Source organism: Gavia stellata, unplaced genomic scaffold (genome assembly GCF_030936135.1).
Source record: "Gavia stellata isolate bGavSte3 unplaced genomic scaffold, bGavSte3.hap2 HAP2_SCAFFOLD_34, whole genome shotgun sequence".
Classification (NCBI taxonomy): Eukaryota; Metazoa; Chordata; class Aves; order Gaviiformes; family Gaviidae; genus Gavia; species Gavia stellata.
This window is the reverse complement of record NW_026776320.1, coordinates 3,317,593-3,337,720: the sequence shown is the minus strand read 5'-3', so window position 1 is coordinate 3,337,720 and position 20,128 is coordinate 3,317,593. Positions and strand designations below refer to the sequence as shown.

General features: G+C 46.2%; 1 protein-coding gene across 1 annotated transcript; it reads left to right on the top strand.

The window, feature by feature from the left end:
- Positions 1 to 491: 491 nt before the first annotated feature.
- LOC132320866 (syntabulin-like) lies at positions 492 to 13,252 on the top strand. Its single transcript, XM_059834491.1, is given in 10 exon segments — positions 492 to 534; positions 2,295 to 2,478; positions 6,641 to 6,699; positions 6,830 to 6,932; positions 8,808 to 9,015; positions 9,259 to 9,273; positions 10,007 to 10,137; positions 12,099 to 12,615; positions 12,646 to 13,013; positions 13,015 to 13,252. Coding segments are annotated over 10 exon segments (1,866 nt in total).
- Positions 13,253 to 20,128: the final 6,876 nt, after the last annotated feature.

Sequence of the window (20,128 nt, the reverse complement as noted above, 5' to 3'; positions counted from 1 at the left end):
AGAGTTTCCTTCAGGCAAGCAAAACTCTCCTCTGTAGGGCTGTTGAGAAAATTGGCAAGTGGCCCATGCCAACCGAGGAGCGATGCTGGGACACAAAGTATAGAAATACAAGGGTAACTATTTATTCCTGTGCATGAGGTGTCCCAGCCAAATGGGGGCACCCCAAATGGGGTTTGACGCAGGGTTCTTCTCATCTTGGAGTGTTCATGTACAACACGATTTGAGTAATCACCAGCACCCAGAGGATGCTGGGAGAGTTTCAGAGATGTGCTAGAGGGGCTGGGATGCTGGCGTTATTTTGGTTGCCCAGGGGTGTCTTTTATCCTGCTTAGTTTGATGGTGTTGATTAATTCCTTTTCAAATGCTCCAGAGCCTTGCATACTACTGATGTCAAACCCGTTAGGCTATAGCTGCGCAGCTGCCTGACTCCAGTTCTTTGGGGAAATGTTTTCTGTAGCTCAGTAACAAACCTGCTAAGTCAGAGGTAGATGATGTCGGAAGTTCTTGCTCTGAGAGAGGGCTTCAGTTTCATGGGTGAGTTCTTTCTGAATTCTGAAAGAAGTTCCCTGACTGCTTTGATCCAGCCTGCTGAACTCAGTCCTTGCTTCCTCGCCCCACCTGCTCGAGATCATAATTTTTGTGAAAATGGAGACAAAGGATTTGTTTGAAGATCCTCTACGTACAACTCAAAACGGGAAATCTCCCTGCCTGCCTCCTGACTTGCCTCCTCCTCTCCATTCTTTTTGTCTTTCTGAGGCTGAAGACTGCTCTAGTTCGATTTCCCTGGCTGTTTGTGGTTCTAATGCTTGTCATTCTATTCCTGCAGTTCTTCTCCCTGTGACACGGCTAACTCGTCCCCATTCCCGACTGCCTTCCTCTCCACCCGCTGGAGTTGCTTAAAGAAGACTTTGGTTCGGAGATCTTCCCCCCAAAACCTGAACCAGGTGAGGGTAAAAATGCGTCTGCCAGACGGCCAGTGCTGCTTCCAGAATTGCCCCCGGTATCTTTTGTTTTGTTCTCTGCTCCCTTTGCACGTGGGACTGTGGCCTCTCCCCGGTTGTCTTTCTGTTGCTGAATTTGACTAGAAATCATCTGGTAGCACTGAGCAGAGCTTTTCAGTGGCCAGTGTGTGCAGACCTTCCAGAGCACTTCAGCTCCAGTCATGAATACCAGACTGGCCAGCATGGGCCTGTATGTCAGGGGAAGGATCCATACAGGAGATGTCTCTGGATCTGGCAGCCTTACATACTGCTGGACTCTGCCTCTCTTGAAAATGGAGATTGCCTGAGCCGTTGGGCAGCTCCTTCAGGCTCTGTAGGGGAAGAGAGCGAGCAGCAAGGTCGTGTTCTCGAGGATCTCGGCTTGAGAATGCCGTTTATGGAAGAGCCTCCTCCTAGACCTTGTCTCTTACAAACGGCTTGCTTAAGCAACCCTCTATGGTGCAGGCTGCCTGGAGACCTTGGGAAGGACCCATTGCTCGTGACCAGCTGTTTCTCCATCCCACTGCTTGGCGTATGGAAGCTGCTGTCAGCGCTGATGCTGGGAGGTCTGAGGCCTTCTGTAAAAGCTCTGAGTTATCTGCTGGCTCTGGTTTTCCCAGACTGTGCATCAAATACAGCTTTGTTGAGCCTCAAGTGGGGCTCTTGTTCTTGTCCAGACTTTTGCTCTGACACCATCAAGTGCGGAGGACTGGGATTTTTCAAAAGCATCATGTTTCTCTTTGGGCTTCCTGGGGAGGGGTTGCAGTTGTGCAAGGCGTGTTGGGGAGCTCAGTCTTCCTTTGGGATGCTCTCTGTGGGACAGGACAATTGCTTTGAACTGCCTGTATTTCTGGAAGGCTTACCCACATTTGCCTTCCATCGGAAATACTGCTTAGTGGCACTTGTTTTTAATTAATAAAAAAAAAGGGCGGGGAGGGAGGGGTGTGTGAATAGCAGAGTGCGAGTGTACAGTGGATGATCTTCTCCTGCTTGGAGTAAATGGTTTTATCATTAAAAATATCCCTTCAGTGTTCCAAAAATCAGTTCCCTTAAAGATTGAAGTGCTTGCTGATGGATTCCTGGCTGACAAAATCCCCTCCCAGCTTGCTTCAATATGAAATCGTCTTTAAAGTGGCATTGAGGTTATCTGGCGTGATTTCCTTCAATTAATCATACTTGTCTAAAGCCTGCATTTTTGTTCCTAAATACTAGGATCAGAAGTTCATAGAAACATCTTCTGTGTCTGCTTTAAATGAGTTAAAGCTCTTGTCGTGTTGGGTTGAGGTTTTCTAATGTTATTTTTTCCTCTTTCAGAGGGAGATGAACATGCACATCTCGCCCTCCAGGAGCGAGGACGCCGTGTCCGGGTTCAAGCCCGTGCTATCCTCAAAGCTTGCGTCCTGGAGTTGGGCGTGGAGGGGCGTCACCCTGGGAAGGTGTGGTGTGCTGTAGCAGTTGGAGCTGTGAGGTCTGGAAGGCACCAGCGCTGTGAAGTCTGGTGGGTGGTGGGGGGTGGATGCGGCTGTTGGGGGTCCGTCATTTGCATAGCCCCGCCCTCCCCCGCACGCTTCAGAACGTTTGGGTTCCGGTGGCAGTTTGTGAGTGGTCCCTCCCAGTTGGCTCAACGGACCCGGCACAGCCAGTAGATCCCGCTGGAGCTCCTCTGTCTGGCATAAACCCCTCCGTGTTTGTGATTTAGAAGAGGAGACATTTGAATCTCCAGGTCTCCTTAGATGACCTTCAGGAGCTGTGGGCTGTGGGTGGGGACTGGCTCTCTTTCCACTTCCTAAGTGGAACAGCTTTAAGAGGTGAATCTGCCATTTCCCTTCTTCTGGGGGTTACGGGAGCTGTTTGGGAGGAGAGGGAGATGTAAATTCACGGTCTTGAGCCAAATTGGATAGAGCAGAGATGGACTGTCATTTGTCTGACCTCAGCTGTGTATCTGTAATGTAGCTGTAATTGTCTCCGCCTGCAGAAGTGGACTGAGGTCCTATTTTGTTTTAAAGGAGATATAACAAATAAAATCAGTGACTCTAGTGCGCGGTCTTTCTGCCCAAATATGTAAGCATTTGCTTTAGGATAAGGTAAGCAGTGCCTTGAACTCACTGGTTCTACTGAGTAACTCTCCGTTGTCTAAAAATGGGACCGATGTTGGCTCAGACGCGGGTGTCTACGTTAGAGACATTCATGTTTAGTCAGATGAATCACACCCCAGTCTCCTGTGGTCCTCATCAGGTCTCTGACAGCTCTGCTGTTAGCCCTTATGGAAGCCAAGTACAGTCTCTGTCTCTTTTATCTCTCCTTTTTTGTTTGTTTAGGGTTTTTGGGGTTTTTTTGTTTAACAGAAAGGAAAGTCAGTCTTGGACATTCAGCTGCCGAAGAAAGTTGGTGTTTGAAGATCACGCTTGGATCTTTCAAGTAGGTCTAATTAGATGCCTTTTCCTCTTCTGTTCATCCCTGATAAGCTTAGGCACTCTCTGTTTGTCCTGTTTCTGAGGACCGCTGCCCAAGGCGCCTAGCATTGCACAGGGAAATTTCTGTATCTCATTTCGCACCATGAATTTTGTTAGTCAGCAGGCATGAAGTATTTTTAGAACATAAGCTAACTAAATTGCACTGAAGTGAAAAAGGTGCTCCGTAACATCCGAGAGATAATTCTGGAATGTAATCGGAATATAAATATTTTAAGCAAAAGATGCTTTAAGTGTTAGATAAAAATTATTAGCATAGCGCTATTTTTTTTATTTTGGATTTTTAGAGTTCTTCGATTTAAAGTTTGAATTTAAACAAATTTAGTTGAATGGATGTGGAAAACATGTTCAAATAGCCAAGCATTTCTTTCAAAGGAGAATAAGCTAAGTAGCACTTACAGTTTTGGCTTTGAAGTGTTTTGTATGTTTGAATGCAAATCTACAAGTTTCTGTTGAATTCAAGTGGCCTAGAAAAGTGATCTTTTAATTCTGTGTCGCAAATTTTATGAGCCACCCCCTTCTAAAAAATGATGGTTGCCGTTGCTTAGTGGAGATGTAGACAATTAGTGGTTGGGCTGTGGCCTCTCAAGACAGGTCTCTCCTTTTGTTCAGAAGACTCTTAGGCTGTAGCAAGCGCCCAGACGTCACAGCGAAAATGGAGGATGCAAAAAAGAAGTCAGCAAGTTACAAAGGAGGAATGGGCAAGTAAAAGGCAAAAGCCTGAGTCCCATCTGTCCTAAATAATGAACTGCTCAGCCCTGGGCTGGTGGCACAGGCCACCTGCAATTCAGGGTGTCAGGCACAAATCTTCTGCAGTTAGGTACTTATCTCCTTCCTCACAGAAGGAGAAAAAAAAAAAAAAAAAAAGGAGATGCCTGTTACTTAGTTCAGTAAAGGGAAAAGAAAATTCTGTTTAGATGTGTATGGAGGATGGACTTGAGGACAGAGAAGAAGGGCGCCCTAATAGCAGTCTGCTGGGTAGACTGAGGTGATGTGGGGAGTCTGCTCCCAGGGAAGCTGTTCCCCTTCGTAGAATTTAGTAACTGTTTTGTTGAGGGTTTGAAGCCGAGTTCCCAGCAGGCACACCATAACTCCTTTCTCTCTCTCTCTCTCTCTGGCCCGTTAATTGTCTCGATACTGCTCCAGATTTACAGAGAGTGGGATGCCCACCGTTAAAGGGAGGTTCTCGCCTCAGGATGCCTGCCACCTCGAGCATAGCCTTGCGCTTGGTCCATGAGAAAGCCACGGCTCTGACTGCAAAGCTGAGTGAGTAGGGGATGCAGAGATGGGACTTTTGCAGGGAGCGCCTGAGCCGCCGGGCTGCTGGACAGGGTGAGACCCATGCCAGCCAATTCATCTTTTAGCTCCACATGCCTTTTGGCAGAGATGCAGGTCTCGTGGTGATTGTGGGGACGTGCTCCTGCATCTGGAAAAGATGGCTGAGTTCTGGCGTAAGAAGGGCCCTGGGGTTTCAAGGTCAGAGTTGAGGCAGGTATGGAAGATGGCAATAGCTGTGATCTTTAGTCAAAAAAATTCCTTTTTGTATATTCAAGCAGTCTGGAAGATGAGTCAAAAAAGAGAAGCCGATGCTACACACACTGCACGCTCTTAAGTATTTGTTTTAAATAGGCGTGAGGTCAAGCTAGAACATGCTTTGCAATTTGGGTATTTACTGCAGCAAATTTTCTGCTCTTTCTGACTGTTTTCTGTGACTTTTAGCTCGTTTCACCTCCACAGAAAGAAATACTGTGCATATGAAAGAGGCCGTTATGAATCTTCCCTTGGGAGATATTTTTTTTGTGCTCTGCTTTTAAATTACAATCTTTATTATTTATGCCAACGTTTAAAATAGCTTTCTGATTCCCTGGTTAAAGTATTCTGAACCTACTCCAGCTACATTTTACTATGCACAACTCCCACCAACCATCAGATTTTATTTGAAGTCATTTTTCATGAAATAACATGCATTGCAGCCAGAATCCTGTGTTGCTGTTACCTGGTTTTTTCTACAGTTTCTCTACAGTTTTCCAGCTGTGTTCCTCCTCCCTGTGTTGCCAGTATTTCTTTTTATCTTAGAACACACAAGTTCCCATCATCTCCCTTCCTAAACAGTGCCCTGTAATCGTGTTACCATTTTTGTTGACCTTTTTTGGGATTCCTGCAGGTTATTAACGCCTTTTTAATGAGAATCCTGGGATTGGAACTGTTTTCTGAGCAATGTTTACTCAGGAATTGGTAGATTATTCCCTGTTCTCTTTTCCTTTACATCCCCTATTTCTTTTTTTGTCTGACACCCTGTTATGTTCAAAGTGGAGCTATGGGAATAACTGATTTGGGGCTTTGCTGCCAAATCAATGCATTAAAGAAAACCTGTGTTTCAGACTGAACAGAGATGATACTCAACCTAAAATCTTTAGAATGACTGGGGAGATTTTTTAATGTTTTCACCCCTTTTTAAAAGAAGAAAGAAATTTGACAGTTTTCAAAATGAAAGCATCATTTCAGACAGAAAATAGAAAACTCTGGTTTTCCATTTTCTGGCCATGTTTGACTTCAAATCATAAACAGTTTCAGTGTTCACTGAACTTTGTTCTTTGGTGGCCAAATTACTTCCCTAAAAGTATTTGTTTCCCTCAGAGTGATTCCTTTTAACACTTTTTGAGCAGTATTGAGTGCATATGTCTATATGTTCCTTCTGTTTATGTATCTCTATTTATGTGTAGGCATAGAAAGCGAAGCGAATGTCTTTATCTTAGTCATGCAAATCTCACTTATTTGATTCCACTGTGGTATAAGAGCATGGGGTAAGTGGTGGTTACTGGGCTCAAAAGTGGAAGCTCGACCATAAAGACCTCAGCAGGTCTTTGCAGAGAGATAGTGGTGGCATTTTGAACATTTGGCCCCTTTAAACACTGGGATTTTACTTGCATTTATGTACCTAGATATCTAAATCCTGGGGAGGTTGTGTTTTAGATGCCTTCGCTCTATTTTTGGTTCTCATTTGACATCACAATTGTGTGTTCCGAATCACTGGGCTTCTGACGGAGCCACGTGAGCAGCCTCATTCACGTCCTGATGGCTGTGAGAAAGCGAACAGGTTGTCACAACAAATGTTCCTGGCCGCGTCCTACAATGGCTTCTGTAGCATGAGGGTTTTGTGTTCAAATGTTTTTTCTGCTCTTGTTGAAGTGCCGGTTCTGAAGACACGTTGAAAATCTGGAACAAGCCCAGCGCTTGTCCTCAGGGATGTTTGAAAATTCATGCGACTTCTAAAATTCACTCAGGACGGACAAAGGAAGGATGCTTGTGATTCATTGTTAATTTGAAAACAAACTTTGAGTTATCATCATGTTTTTACTCTTCCCTTTTTCTTGCCAGGGAGTGAAGCCGATTTCAGCTCTTCAAGCAGCATGGGCGGTATTTCAGCGCCTGAAGTCCATGTGTCTGCTGCTGGAAGCAAAAGATCTTCTTTTTCTCTCAAGTAAGCAAAGCAATCTTTTGTGAATAGTGCAGGTGTCACTAGTGCAGAGGTAGACTACTCTGTAAGGTCTTGCAGCTAATACAGACAATAGCAGTATTGTGAGTTTTAAAACAATTTGGGTGATGCTGTGCTCTCGGGCAGTACTTATGTTGATGAGAACTGTGATATGAGAAAGAAGAAAAAAAATACAAATGCTGTGTTTGGAGACCAAAACCAAAGAGTTCAAACTGACAGGACTGGTTTCCTGCCCTTTGTGGAAGAGCTGGCAGGCAGGCTGGGACTGGCAGTGGGATAGCCCTGTGCTTAAGGCACACACGTCTCCAAGGTCACAGCTTGCCCCAGTGTACAGAGGTTGGCAGAATGATGCTTAATGAGCAGTTTCCTGTCTGTGCCATGAGACTGTTGGAAAAATAAATGTTACTGAAGTGCTCTCTAGGTTAAACCTAATAAGTAAAGGTACTGGCTGGGGGAGAAAGCAATACTAGATATAATATGAAGCCCTAAAATCACCTTACTTGCATTTCATAGATTATTGTGCATTTAAATGTAACTTTACGTTAGAGCATACTGACCTACTTAATTGGACAGAAGTCCTCTGTAAGAATGCTCCTTCAAATGCGTGGCTGTGTTATGCACAGTCTGGGCAAATTCTGCCTCACACAAGAGTTGATGCTGTACTGTACCGAGTGGAAAGAGATGTCTCCTTTGCAATATGTTCTCTTTTAACTGTTTGGCTTAAGTCGCTGTGAAACGTTTCCACGTTGTCACAAGCCACAGTCCTGCACTTCATTGTGAAATGGTTATAAAATGACCCAAACGGCAGCAGTGCGATGAAGCTCTGCGGCAGCCACTCAACCACCTGTTCCTTATAAACGGTTCCATTTTCGGAGAAGGGAGGAAACCAAGTCAGATGATTTTGAGAAGAGAGCTTGCTTCATAATTCTGTGGTATTTCAATTTTTATGCTTAAGGTTTCTCTTTTGCTGTCTGGATTTGCCTTTTACCATATTTTTTTGAAACCAGCCCTTCCGTTACAGTTTAGAAGAACAACTGGCATGAGAGGACGAAGTTAGCAGCGTAGTAGTGCAGAAGGCAAAGCAAGTGAGGAATGCCCCTCGAGAAGCTGTCCTCAGAGCACCCCAGCCCTTTGGCAGCTGTCAGGCAATGCAGATACCAATTGCTGTCAAGCACACAGTTGACAGTCCGATTATTTAGTAAAGAGTGGGAAAAGAAAGGTAGATATGTATGAGGGCAAACTGGAAGGAAGAAAGAAAAGGCTGTGCTTTTTTAATACTCTTTCAGACTGCTCACAGTGGGTTTCGAACTATATCTAAGCAAGTGAATAGCTGACAATGGCAGCTGAAGCAGCCGGTATGCCAAAGGCAGGAAAGAACAGTGGCTCAACCAAAATCTGTTTTCACTGCACGCTGTGATCCTTCAGGCCGCTTGCTGAGGAGCTTGAAAGCAGTCTTACAGCAAACCTCCGTGGACAGGCATCTCTATGCAGACCTGGCTGGGAAAGGCTGAAGTGTGGTTCTTTTGGCACTAATCCAGGCTGCAGTTCTCTCATTACTTAATGGAGTCAGAGGTTCAGGGAACGTGGATGATCTGATGGAGTCACTAGGAATTGTGCTATCCACTGAGAAATGTGAAAATGGCTGAGGTTTTCCTAGATCACGTAATTCAGACTGAGTGCCCCACAGTCAGTGAAAGAACGTGCAGTGGCTGATGACTTTGGGACTGACTTTCTTCACGGCCACTCACAGTTACCTGTCTGTTTTAGTGTTTAGACAACTTTGTGTGTAAAATAAGACACATAATGGGTTGCGTGATGAGGATAATCCAATATGCCTTAACCGTGTTGCTTCCCGTGCAGTCGTGGCCCTTATGGTCAGAATAATGGATCCTTATCCTACAAGTCCAGAGCCAGCCCACCTGCTTCTTGTGAAAAGGACCCTTTGTCAAGACTGGGCAAAAGCCAGCTGAGTCCTGCTAACGTCCGCCAGAATTACGGGGCTTCTTCAGCCAGCAGGAGCAAGCCAGGCTCATGCAAAGGAAGCGACAGCAGCTCAGTGATGAGGCAAGTCTTTATTTCAGCATGCCAGTGTTCAGCACGCTGACTTACGGTCTCTGCACGGTAATGTGGCATTGGCTGTCTGGGTTGCCGTGCAGGTCAACTTGCTCCTCAGCATAGGTGTGACTCCTCATATTGGTGGCTCGCCAGTCAACAGGGTGCTCCATCCCCTGTAAAAGCTTTATTGTTTCAGCACTGTAAAATTCAAGGTTACTTTTAGTCAAAGCCCGTTATAGTTGGTTTTCACCCCAAGGCAGGCTCCTTCATGTGGTTTCATGGCATCAATTCCCATGTGGATTTACTGGTTCTTTTGTATAAGGGTCCTTTCGCTTTGGAGAGTCTTGGATGGGGTAGTATAGAAAATATGATACACTCAGGTGAAAATTCACCCTGCCCAGCCTTAGGCACCTCTCTGTGCAGTTTCCCGTACAGGAAAGAAAACAGATACCTGTCAGAGCATGCAACACGTATTGCAGAGAAGAAATTGCTACCACGCTGCTGCTGTTGCCCTCTCTCTCTCTCTCTCTCTCTCTCAGGCGACTCAACAGCCAAGCATGTCAGATATGCACCTAAAGCCAGACAGGATGAATCTAGGTTTCAGGGTGCTCAGCTTCCTACCTCACATGTGGAGCTGAACGCAGTCCCTACACTACCTCACCTGACCGTGTCTGCAGCTGGGTGCCTTTGCCGGTGGCCCGGCTGCCTGCCCTTGGGCACACCACCTGTTTAGGGTGAGGGGTTGGCTGGGTGTTTTAAAGTTAAGTGTCTCCCTGCACTGAAGACAAGAATAACAAATACCAAATTTTGCACTAGAGCCACAAATCAGCCATTTCCTCAAGTACTTTGATTTGCCGGAGGGAGTCACTTGTGCAGACGGTGAGGAGCCCCAAATGAGTCAAGCTTTGTATTAGTGTATGGGATGCTTTTCTTTTTGCCAGGACTTAAGAACTGTAGGAGTGATGTTATGTGATGGTTTGATTTTTTTTTTTCTTGTCACCATTTCTTGTGGTGACAATCACAGCATGAAGCCAGAAAATCCAGAGCAGTGCTTGACTCCTCTGCAGCAGAAGGAACTTACAGTGCGGCATTTGAAAACAAAGCTGAAGGAATCTGAGAGCAAGCTTAAAGAAAGGTATATTTCACTTCAGAAATCAGAATTAGAAAGACTAATTCAGGAGCAATTAGGGGTGGGAATCCTGAATGTTTTTACTCATTTCTGGACCACATAAAGTCTTCATTAAGAAATTTGAAATATGATCAATCTGATTAGGTTCGTTTCAGGTATTTCAGGTTTCATAGCGTGCTCCGTGAATACGTACCATGCAGTTTAGTTATGAATATGGCTGCCTCTTTTCCCTTTTCTGAACTTCCCTAGCAGAATGTTTTTAAAGGGTCATTTTTTACCAGTCTGATTTAGCATTGAGACCTTTTCTACATAAGAGTTTCGACTTGCAAGCATGTTATTACCTTAGTCTCCTGTTCTGCTTGATTCAGTGAAAGATGACTACAGCTGTCCCCCTTCTCCCCTAATGAAAGAAAAGCTCTTACACCAACCAGTGTGCCCACTTGTGGTTTTGTCACTTAGATACTGAATTTTTCGCAAGAGCCCTTTGTATGGATGCTGAGCAAAAAAGCGGCAATGTGCATTCCACAGCAACAGACGTCATCTCTGTCATCTCGTTTACTAAAGCTGCGCTCTGAGAGCTGGCTCTCCAGCACACACAGCCCAGGCGGGCACAAAGGGGTGTTTGAGTGGAGCCCCAAGGCAGAGTCCCAGGGACCCCTTGGACCAGCTCGGGATAGCCCGACCTCTGCATCTGGGAGGGCTGGATCTCAGTAAGGGCCCCCTCTCCCCACTTGCTTGCAAGTCAAGGCAGCAGCCTCTGGCTCCACGCTGGGCTGGGTGGGTGCAAAGCAAGCCAGATGCCTGCAGCCCCGAGCCTTCCTGCTGTCTGAGGCCAGTGTTGGCTCTGGCTGTACGTGACGAGCTGCTGGCAGGCACAGGGGACGCATCCAGGCAGCAGTTCCTCATTTCACAGAATCACAGAATCATTAAGGTTGGAAATGACCTGTGAGATCAGCTAGGCAAACCATCAACCCCACACCACCATGCCCACTAAACCATGTCCCACAATGCCACGTCCACACATTCCTTGAACACCTCCAGCGATGGTGACTCCACCACCGCCCTGGGCAGCCTGTCCCAATGCTTCACCACTTTCTCAGTATAGAAGTTTTTCCTAATATCCAACCTGAACCTCCCCTGGCACAACTTGAGGCCATTTCCTCTAGTCCTGTCACTAGTCACCTGGGAGAAGAGACCAACACCCACCTCTCCGCAACCCCCTTTCAGGTAGCTGTAGAGAGTGATGAGGTCTCCCCACAGCCTCCTCTTCTCCAGACTGAACATCCCCAGTTCCCTCAGCTGCTCCTCATCAGACTTGTGCTCCAGACCCCTCACCAGCTTCGTCGCCCTTCTCTGGACACGCTCCAGCACCTCAATGTCTTTCTTGTAGTGAGGGGCCCAAAACCGAACACAGCATTCGAGGTGCGGCCTCACCAGCGCCGAGTACAGAGGCACGATCACCTCCCTGCTCTTGCTGGCCACACTATTTCTGATACAGGCCAGGATGCTGTTGGACACCTTGGCAACCTGGGCACATTGCTGGCTCATCTTCAGCCGGCTGTCAATCAACAGCCCCAGGTCCTTTTCTGCCGGGCAGCTTTCCAGCCTCCAGCTTTCCATTTCCTCCAGGGTGAGGCAGTAGGTGAGATGTTAAGCGCTGCACTGGTTGGACCTTACCTAGAGCCAGCACTTGCACCTCAGAATGTCCAGGATCAGAGCACAGCCCACAAGGCTGCTGGCTGTGTGGCGAGGTCGGTGACTCTAGTTAGCAATCAGCCGGCGTGTCTGGGCAGCCGACTTACATCTCTGCCAGCTCCGTTCAAGGCAGCAGCAAGTGCTGCATGGAAAAGCTTGCTTCTTTCTTGGAGCATCTCCGCAGCATAGCCATCCCAGTGCAGTGGAGCCTCATGTTGACCCTTTAACTGACCGGTCAGCAGAAGCTTTATAACTTTTTTATTTTGCTACAGGGAAACAGAAATAGAAGAACTCAAAGCTCAGCTGGGACGGATGAAGGAAGACTGGGTTGAGGAAGAGTGTCATCGTGTGGAGGCAGAGCTGGCCGCCTTGGAAGCAAGAAGGGAAGTTAAACAACTCAAGCAGGTTATTGAAAGCATGAAAAACAGCTTGGCTGAGAAAGACAAAAAAATGCAGCAATACTTCATAGACATTAGCATTGAAAACAAGAAACTGGAATCTTTGCTGCAGAGCATGGAGATGGCTCAGAGCAGCTCTGTGAGAGATGAGCAGTGCCTGGAGCACAGGTGTGACTCAGAGGGGAAGCCGTTGGTGTTGTGTGCCACAGTGCCAGACAGCCTCACCACAGAGGACCAAGCTCTGAAGGAGGTGGCAGATAGTGGGCTGCTTCTTAATGAGGGCACAGCTAACGGGACTGATTCCTGTGAAGACAGTTTGACCACCATAACCTCTGAGTTGCGTGATCCAGCTCCCTCCAGTTCTGCTCTGAATCAAGAGATGCTTGAAAATGTTCTGGATGAGAAACTAACTTCTTTCCAGGAGGAGGAGAAAGTCAGCAACGTGATGGTGGAACAGGCCATCCAGACTGACGTGGTGGCATCTAGCCTAGATGTGGAGCAGCTCATTCAAAACATCTTCAGAGCTCAAGATGCCTGTCCTCTAAGCCCACCGTCTTCACTGAAGGAACTGGGTGAATTTTCTCCTGGAAGGTTCAGTGACTCTGGTATCGTAGTGGACTTAACTCCAAGTCATCTAAACGCTGCCATCCTTTTGTCACCTATGGAGTCTCCATGCAGGAAGGTGGAGCACGGAGTTAATGAAAACTATTTCGTGAAAGAACGTGATTTTACAGAACCTCATGATGATGAAGCCTTTGGGTACGTCAAGACAGGAATAAAGAAGAGATACTGTAGCAGCCCCTGTTGTACCAACTATCCTGTGGGCTTTCCGTACTCGGAGAGGAGGAACAGATCCCGTTTACAGTATTGGAGCATTGCTTTGTGTTTGTGGCCTGGTGGCCCTGCACTCTACACCATACACCCTTCGAGATGAAAACCTGAAGTCCACTCCACCCCTGGGCACTGGCTGGCTGAGGCAGAGAGAAAGAGGGGTGAGAGAGATCATAAAAAGTTATTGTCTATTCTGATAGTCCACTATTTTGCTCCTGACTATTTGATCGGCATTATAAATTGTTTGAAAAACACGTTTCTTGTTTCAAAATGAAAAAGCTGAACCCTGTAGTTCCACAAGATGGTTTTAACTGGTGTTTTTAACAGTACTGCTGCCTACAGAAGTAGTCTTCCTGCTCCCAGGCACTGTGTCTCTCCCCTGTGCTGATGTCTTTCTGGTGCCAGCACATCTGCACAGCGAACATGACCAGGGAAATCAAGGAGAATTACAGCTAGCGCTCTGCCATGTTTGTTTGCTGAATTAGCTTGAAGCTCAATCAGTTTCCCTGGCCGGTTCACTGAGCAAACGTACAAGTGCTTTGCACTGGCTCAAGGGTAGCACGAGATGCGCGTGGGAACAGATGGCCGGAGAAAGGTGGGGTATGTCTTTAGGCAGCACTAACCTGAAACATTTGTGAAACTACAGTGTTAAGTGAGGGACGTGGAGACTGGTTCCCACTAAGGGTATCACTCATGTACTCCAGAAAGGCTGCTAGTGTTTACAATTTGTTGTCCAAAGAGTCAATTCAATTTAGAGGTAAAACCCATATTTCCCAGGAAGCTTCAAGCACATCATTCATGCCTGTCTCGTGCAGTGCTCTTAATCGTTGATGGGAGTCTTCAAACATGTTACAATGCTAAGTATAGGTGTGGATACACTTTGAAGATTGATGTTGTTTTAAAGTCTTAATGAGTTGGAACCTGATAGTCATTTGAGCCCTTTGAAATACTTTGTATAAATGTATGGTGTTTTAACTTATTGTTTATTTAATTGCTTTATTGTAAATTGCCTTTATAATCACAAGTTCAGTAAAGCATGTTAAAAATATTAAACATGTGTGTTTTCTTGTAGCAAAGCTATACAAAATGGCCCGTCTCAGCTGAGCTATCAGGCACAGGCAGAGCTGGAGGGGCACTGTGTCAGGGCATAAGGAACCATCAGGACCCGGAGAACACCTCATTTCAGCTCCGAGCGTAAGCACTCAGTCAGAGAAAAAGGCTCCAGCCGGTCTGTGGACACGCAGGCCACCCGCTCTGCCGCATCCACGCTGCATTAAAGATGCAAGTGACCTCATCTTTAACCCAATGCAATCTTCCAGAAGCTTGCAACTTCTCATTTCTGCACTGCCAGGAGAGTATCAGTCTTCCTGGCATTTAACAGACATCCAGAAGGCCTCGTTTAACCCGGCCGAGAGGCATGCAGTCTCCGTGTGCCCAATGAGATGTCACTGTGACCATCAAACCACGAATTCTCCGTGTCCCAAACTTGAGATCTGTGCCTAGGTCAGATGAGGGCAATGCTATCCAACAGATGAAATAGTGGAGTTTGTCTGGCTCCACCCAACCTTTCATCAACACCTTACAAAGAAGGTAATTCTTACTGTCTTGCTTGCTCAGTTACTTCTCTTTTAAACAAAACTTGTGTCAGAACCTACTTATGACTTAGTTAAAATTTCTGGTTTTCTAGGCAGAGATGATCTAGGCCGATAGCTCCCCCCACCCCTTCCCATTCTTTTACAACTTCACTGTTCCCTGTGTTACAAATCTGTAATATAAAAACTCACCTACACAATGTATGTAGGTGAGCAGACACTTCTTTATTGCAGCGCTGGACGCACAGGGGATCACTCCACCTCGTGTGCGTGCTTAGTTTCTCTGCTACAAAAGTTATTTACAATCAAAGTATACATATTCATCACATTTCCAATAAACAATTAACATACTCATACCGTTTCCGATAACTCATTAATATATGTAAATGCTCGTGACGCATGCACCTTCAGGTACACAGGTCGTCGTCTGACGTCCTCTGGTGGTCGTCCATAGTCTTCCTCATGGTGTCCTTTAGTTGAACCCAATCTTTGTGCATGCTGAGCTTGGTTGTAAAATTCCATTCTTGAATCTTCCTAAGTTTTCCTCGGTTTACTGATCAGGCCTATAACTTACCATTCTCTTGACAAGCAAATCCTACCTATTCACAATGCTACATTGTTCAACAGTTAGTTTATGATTAAATCACAGATAATTCATACCTAGTTACCTTCATACAGAATATATATAATTTAATTTTTATTAATCGCTCTCTGGATTATACTATTCTACCAATATCCATCCTTAAAACAATCAATGGTTATTTCTATTAATATTTATTGATTGGCATTCTTGATATTTGAATCAAGGTGGGAAAGGTAAGGAATTTTCCAAGCAGCATCACTGGTGCATATCAGGTCACATTGTCACAGGACTCAAACAAGACTTTTCTATTCAATTCTTCATCATTGCATCTCGTTACTGTTAGTTCCTTGGTATGGAACAGTGACTCCCTGGTGAGGTTCCTATGGTTATTGTTTCTAACTGAACAATCCTAACTTATGCCTTTGTATTTTATTATTTTATTTATTAATCAAATTTAACCTTTCTATATGATCATATTTTGATTGTTTTAGAAAACCAGAGTATTTACAACACCTGTATGCACAGGGACTAAGGCTCAGGCACAGAATTTGCTGCCTTCACCCATCTGTCACAAGACAGGAAATCCATACAACCCATGAATTCAGGGATAATAGCATCCACACAGCAGAAGATGGAGAAGGTATTCACCGAAGCTCTGAGCGGCACCTAAGAACCACAGGGACTCCCCTCTTCCTACACACTTTTCCTTCCCCCAGACATTAACTTTTCCTCTTCATTAAAGCACTGTTGCCTTCTACTGCATATTTACCTTGCACACTTTTCCGAGAGGAATTCCACTGTAAATACATATCGTAAGTGTACAAAAATTGCATTTGAGAAGTGCTGTTAACTGAACTGAGTTTTCACAGTAGCTTTATGAACAGGAGGATGCAAATTTTTTTCAGTTATACTACCTATGTAACGAGTATCAGGTGGGAGGATTTTTTTCCCTAACTGTAGGAAATAAAAGAATTTCTGCTAGAAATACGAATTTACCAATGGAAGTAAGTGGTTAAATCGCTGCCCTACGTTCACAACATCAACCTTCCTCAGAAAGGAGCGGTGTGCACCACTGTTCTGTGGTGATGCCCCCGCTGGTAACCACTGCAGTGTGGTAAATGGCCATGGTAGCGCAGGAAGCTGCAAGTGACAAAGTGACAAGAAATCCACTTCAGTGTTCGGCTCTAACTTGTGCTCTACCATAGTGGCCTCTACCAGGAGTACATTTAGAGTTGCAGGTCAGCCATAACAAGTCATTTTCTTCCGCAGCGGTCACTATGATCTCCCATGGAAAACAGTGAAGTATTTTAGAAAGACTTTGATAAAAAAGCAAAAGCAGACATTCTTCATCAGGCAGGAAGCAAAGGGGTCTTTAAAACTCTTTAATGACATGTTTCAGGTAAGCACAGCTTCTCAGACTAATCGAGTCTTAGGCAGTAATATTTGTTCAAATACTGTACAACCTAAAGCCACTCAGTTCTCAAAGATTCAGAGTAAGTGAGTCAGTGAGAGCACAGGACAGTTACAAGGCCTCGAGCCTAGGCCCCCTCCCAGGACAGACTGGGATCATTCCCAGTCCAAACTGGATCCCCTTGCCCGCTCCCAGGACAGACTGGGATCATTCCCAGTCCAAACTGGATCCCCTGGCCCCCTCCCAGGACAGACACGGATCATTCCCAGTCCAAACTGGATCCCCTGGCCCCCTCACAGGACAGACTGGGACCTGTCCCAGTCCAAACTGGATCCCGTGGCCCCCTCACAGGACAGACTGGGCCCTGTCCCAGTCTAAACTAGATCCCCTGGCCCCCTCCCTTGACAGACTGGCATCATTGACATTCCAAATTGGATCCCCTGGCCCCCTCCCAGGACAGACTACGATCATTCCCAGTGCAAACTGGATTCCCTGGCCCCCTCCCAGGACAGACTGGGATCATTCCCAGTCCAAACTGGAGCCCCTGGCCCCCTCCCAGCACAGACTGGGATCAAAACCAAATCAAACCAAACCAGGCTGTGATTGCTGGTAACAGTACAGGAGAGGGCATCAGATGCTTCCACCCAAGGAGCAAAGTGGCCGTGAGACCTTTTCGCTTGTGAAGTTCCAGAGCTACATGGGATATTTCTGAACAGGGAAAAGAACAAAACGGGGGGAAAAAAAGAAAAAAAAAAGAAGAGTAATTTTTGACAGGAAATCTTGCTGTTTGCTGGGATTATTTGGGTACCAGCTTCTGTTTTGTCTTTTATGTATTTTCATATTTAAAAGGACAAAACAGATGAGGAAGAAAGCAGTGTAAATGCAAGTCCCGGGGAGAAGCTTATAAGAGACCTGAAGGCTGAAAATAACAAAGTGTTGTCCAGTCTGGCTGGGCTCGGGAGCACAGGGCCACCAACAGCCGACGAAACACGTACCTATTTCAGCATAAATAGCAAGTAGATTTTGACTTCCCCAAACGTTATCAGGAGGCATCTTTGGTAATCTGTAACATCGAGGAAGTGTGGTGGGAATGCAGCTGAGGTAGGTCCACTGGTGGATTTCTTACAAAGTGGGTGGCAGAGAACATTTTGAACAACTGTGAACACGCTGCGTGGCTGCCACGGTGCTGGTCCTCGTCCCTCACGGGGTTTGCTATCTTACACGTAGATACCCTGGTTAAAGCTGTTCAGAAGAGGTGTGGTTTTTACTGGCTGAGCATGAGCGGCGGATCCGGAGCACATGGGCAACGAGGGAGTCCCGGCTGGAGGAAGCCCGGAAGGAGTGGGAGCACCAGTATGCCGCCGTGGCTCAGGCGAGTTTCCCAGTAACAGACATCGCGGCCAGATACCTTAACCTGTGGTCTGATGTTTTCCCCTTCTTGTCATCTTTCAGATTTGTTACTCACACACCTCTCTGCCAGCAATGCCCCGACAAGACCTTCCAGGGGCTTTTAAGCCTGGGTAAACTGGCAATAACGTAGCCCTTGGTTAGGGGTCCACAATGTAATATCAAATCTCTCATGAGTTCAGCTGACAGAATATGCTGTCTACTTCTAACTACATTGTAGTTTCTTGTCTTCATTTTGTAGTTATAAGAAATTATTACGGAAATAAGAGATGCCAGTGAATGCACTGAGCCATGTCGAAGCAGCTCAGGCTTGTGTCATTTCAAAGTCCTTGACAGGGAGAACCAAAGATATTCCCTGTAAAACCAGTCATGAGATAAACACCCTAGAACGTGGGGCAGACGCGTTCTTTGTTCTTTTTCTTAAAAAAGGTTAATACTGCTTTTAATTTGGGGCATGTTTCTGAAAGCAACCGATCTCAACGTGACTTATTTAGCCAGACAGAAGCATTTCAGTAGGAGGCTGTGGCGTGTAAGAGCCAAGGAGTGCGTGACGGGCTGCTCTGGGAAAGACGGGGTCTGATGGTGACTTGCTTAATAAATTGTTCAAGGCACACCTTCACTGAAAGGCCATATGCTGCTCCCCTCCCAGTTGCTCTTCGCGAACCGTTTCTTTGCTTCAACATGGGTAACTGCCAAAGGGAGGCGTCAGGAAATTCGCTATCTGCGTAGAGCGGCGATCGCGGCAAGAGGGCTGGGTTTAATGGGGAGAGCACAGCTTTACAGGAATCCAGCGCGTTTTGTGCGGGTCTCTTGATTTTTGCACGAAGCACGCATCACGCAGCAAAGCTGCTGCCTTAAACAAAAGTGCTTGACTTCTTCCTTAATGAAGGAAGGTGACTCCGGGTGTGGAGCTTCTGCCAATGGAAAGAAGCGTGGTGTCAGTCTTTCAGGTCTAATAATTGCTTCCTGATCGTGCTTGGTAAACTTATGGGAAATTTAGGGACTTAATTCTGTGGGGAATGCTGAACCCCACGTGGTGTGTATGGCTAAACGTGGTAGTTCAAGTGCCTTCTTAGTCTGGACGGTTGTATCAGTCTTGGCTGGCAGCTGCCACAGGCGTTTGGGCACACAGGACTGTATCCTGTTCTGCTGAGGACAGCTCCTCGTTCACTGACTGCATCAACTCGTTTTCCTGCATTGATTTGCCTGGGGTTTGCTTTTTTAGGACAGTGAAATGAACTTCATCAGGCATCTATTAATTTTGTTTCTTCTACCTAGTAAGCTGTCAGGTGCGGTTTTAGAGAAATAACGGTGACAAGGCTTTGCTGGTGTGGTAGTGTTTTCCTTATGTGGTGGAGAGAATGCTTAAATTGGTAGGAGAGAGTCACCAAAAACCAGGGCCTGTTGCACGTGTTGCAAATGCTTTTGCAGTTCAGCTTGTCAGGTTGCTGCTCGTAAAAGTACGTTTCAGAATGAGCTATTCAAAAGCCGTGTGGGCACGGTGCTGGGCAGCCTGCTCTAGGTGACCCTGCTTGAGCGGGGGGGTTGGGCCACGTGGGTTCCAGGGATTGGAATCCTCTTTGTTGTGATTCTGTGATTCCGGAACTTGTGCTGAGAGGGGCAAGCGGTGTGGTAGCTGGAAATGCCTTGTTAACTACTGTCTCCCTGTGCTGGAAGGCTGTGTGTGTGGTCTGTACTGAGACACTTGGCACCTCCATCCGTCTGTCCAGGTAGAACAAGCAATGTAAAAAAGAGCGTAATTTCAGAACTGGCTTTAGGAACTTTTGCTAGCTTAGCCACGTTAGACAGGGACTGCAACTCTTGAATGGAAGTATAGTTGTGTTAGAGAATAACCATCGGAGGTAGCTGTGTAAACTGGCTCTAGTGTCAAATCCCGATCTGTGTTGGTTTTGTTTGTTTTCTCATTTAAAGGGAAATCAAGGCTACGGCCTGCATCAGACACAGGATCTTAGCTGTTGGGGCTGTTGGGCTAGAGAGCTGAAATTCTTTCTTCTTCTCACCTTCTGCTGTAGATCTGTGCTTCTTGGAGAGCTTGTGGAGCATCCGCACAACCTCTGCA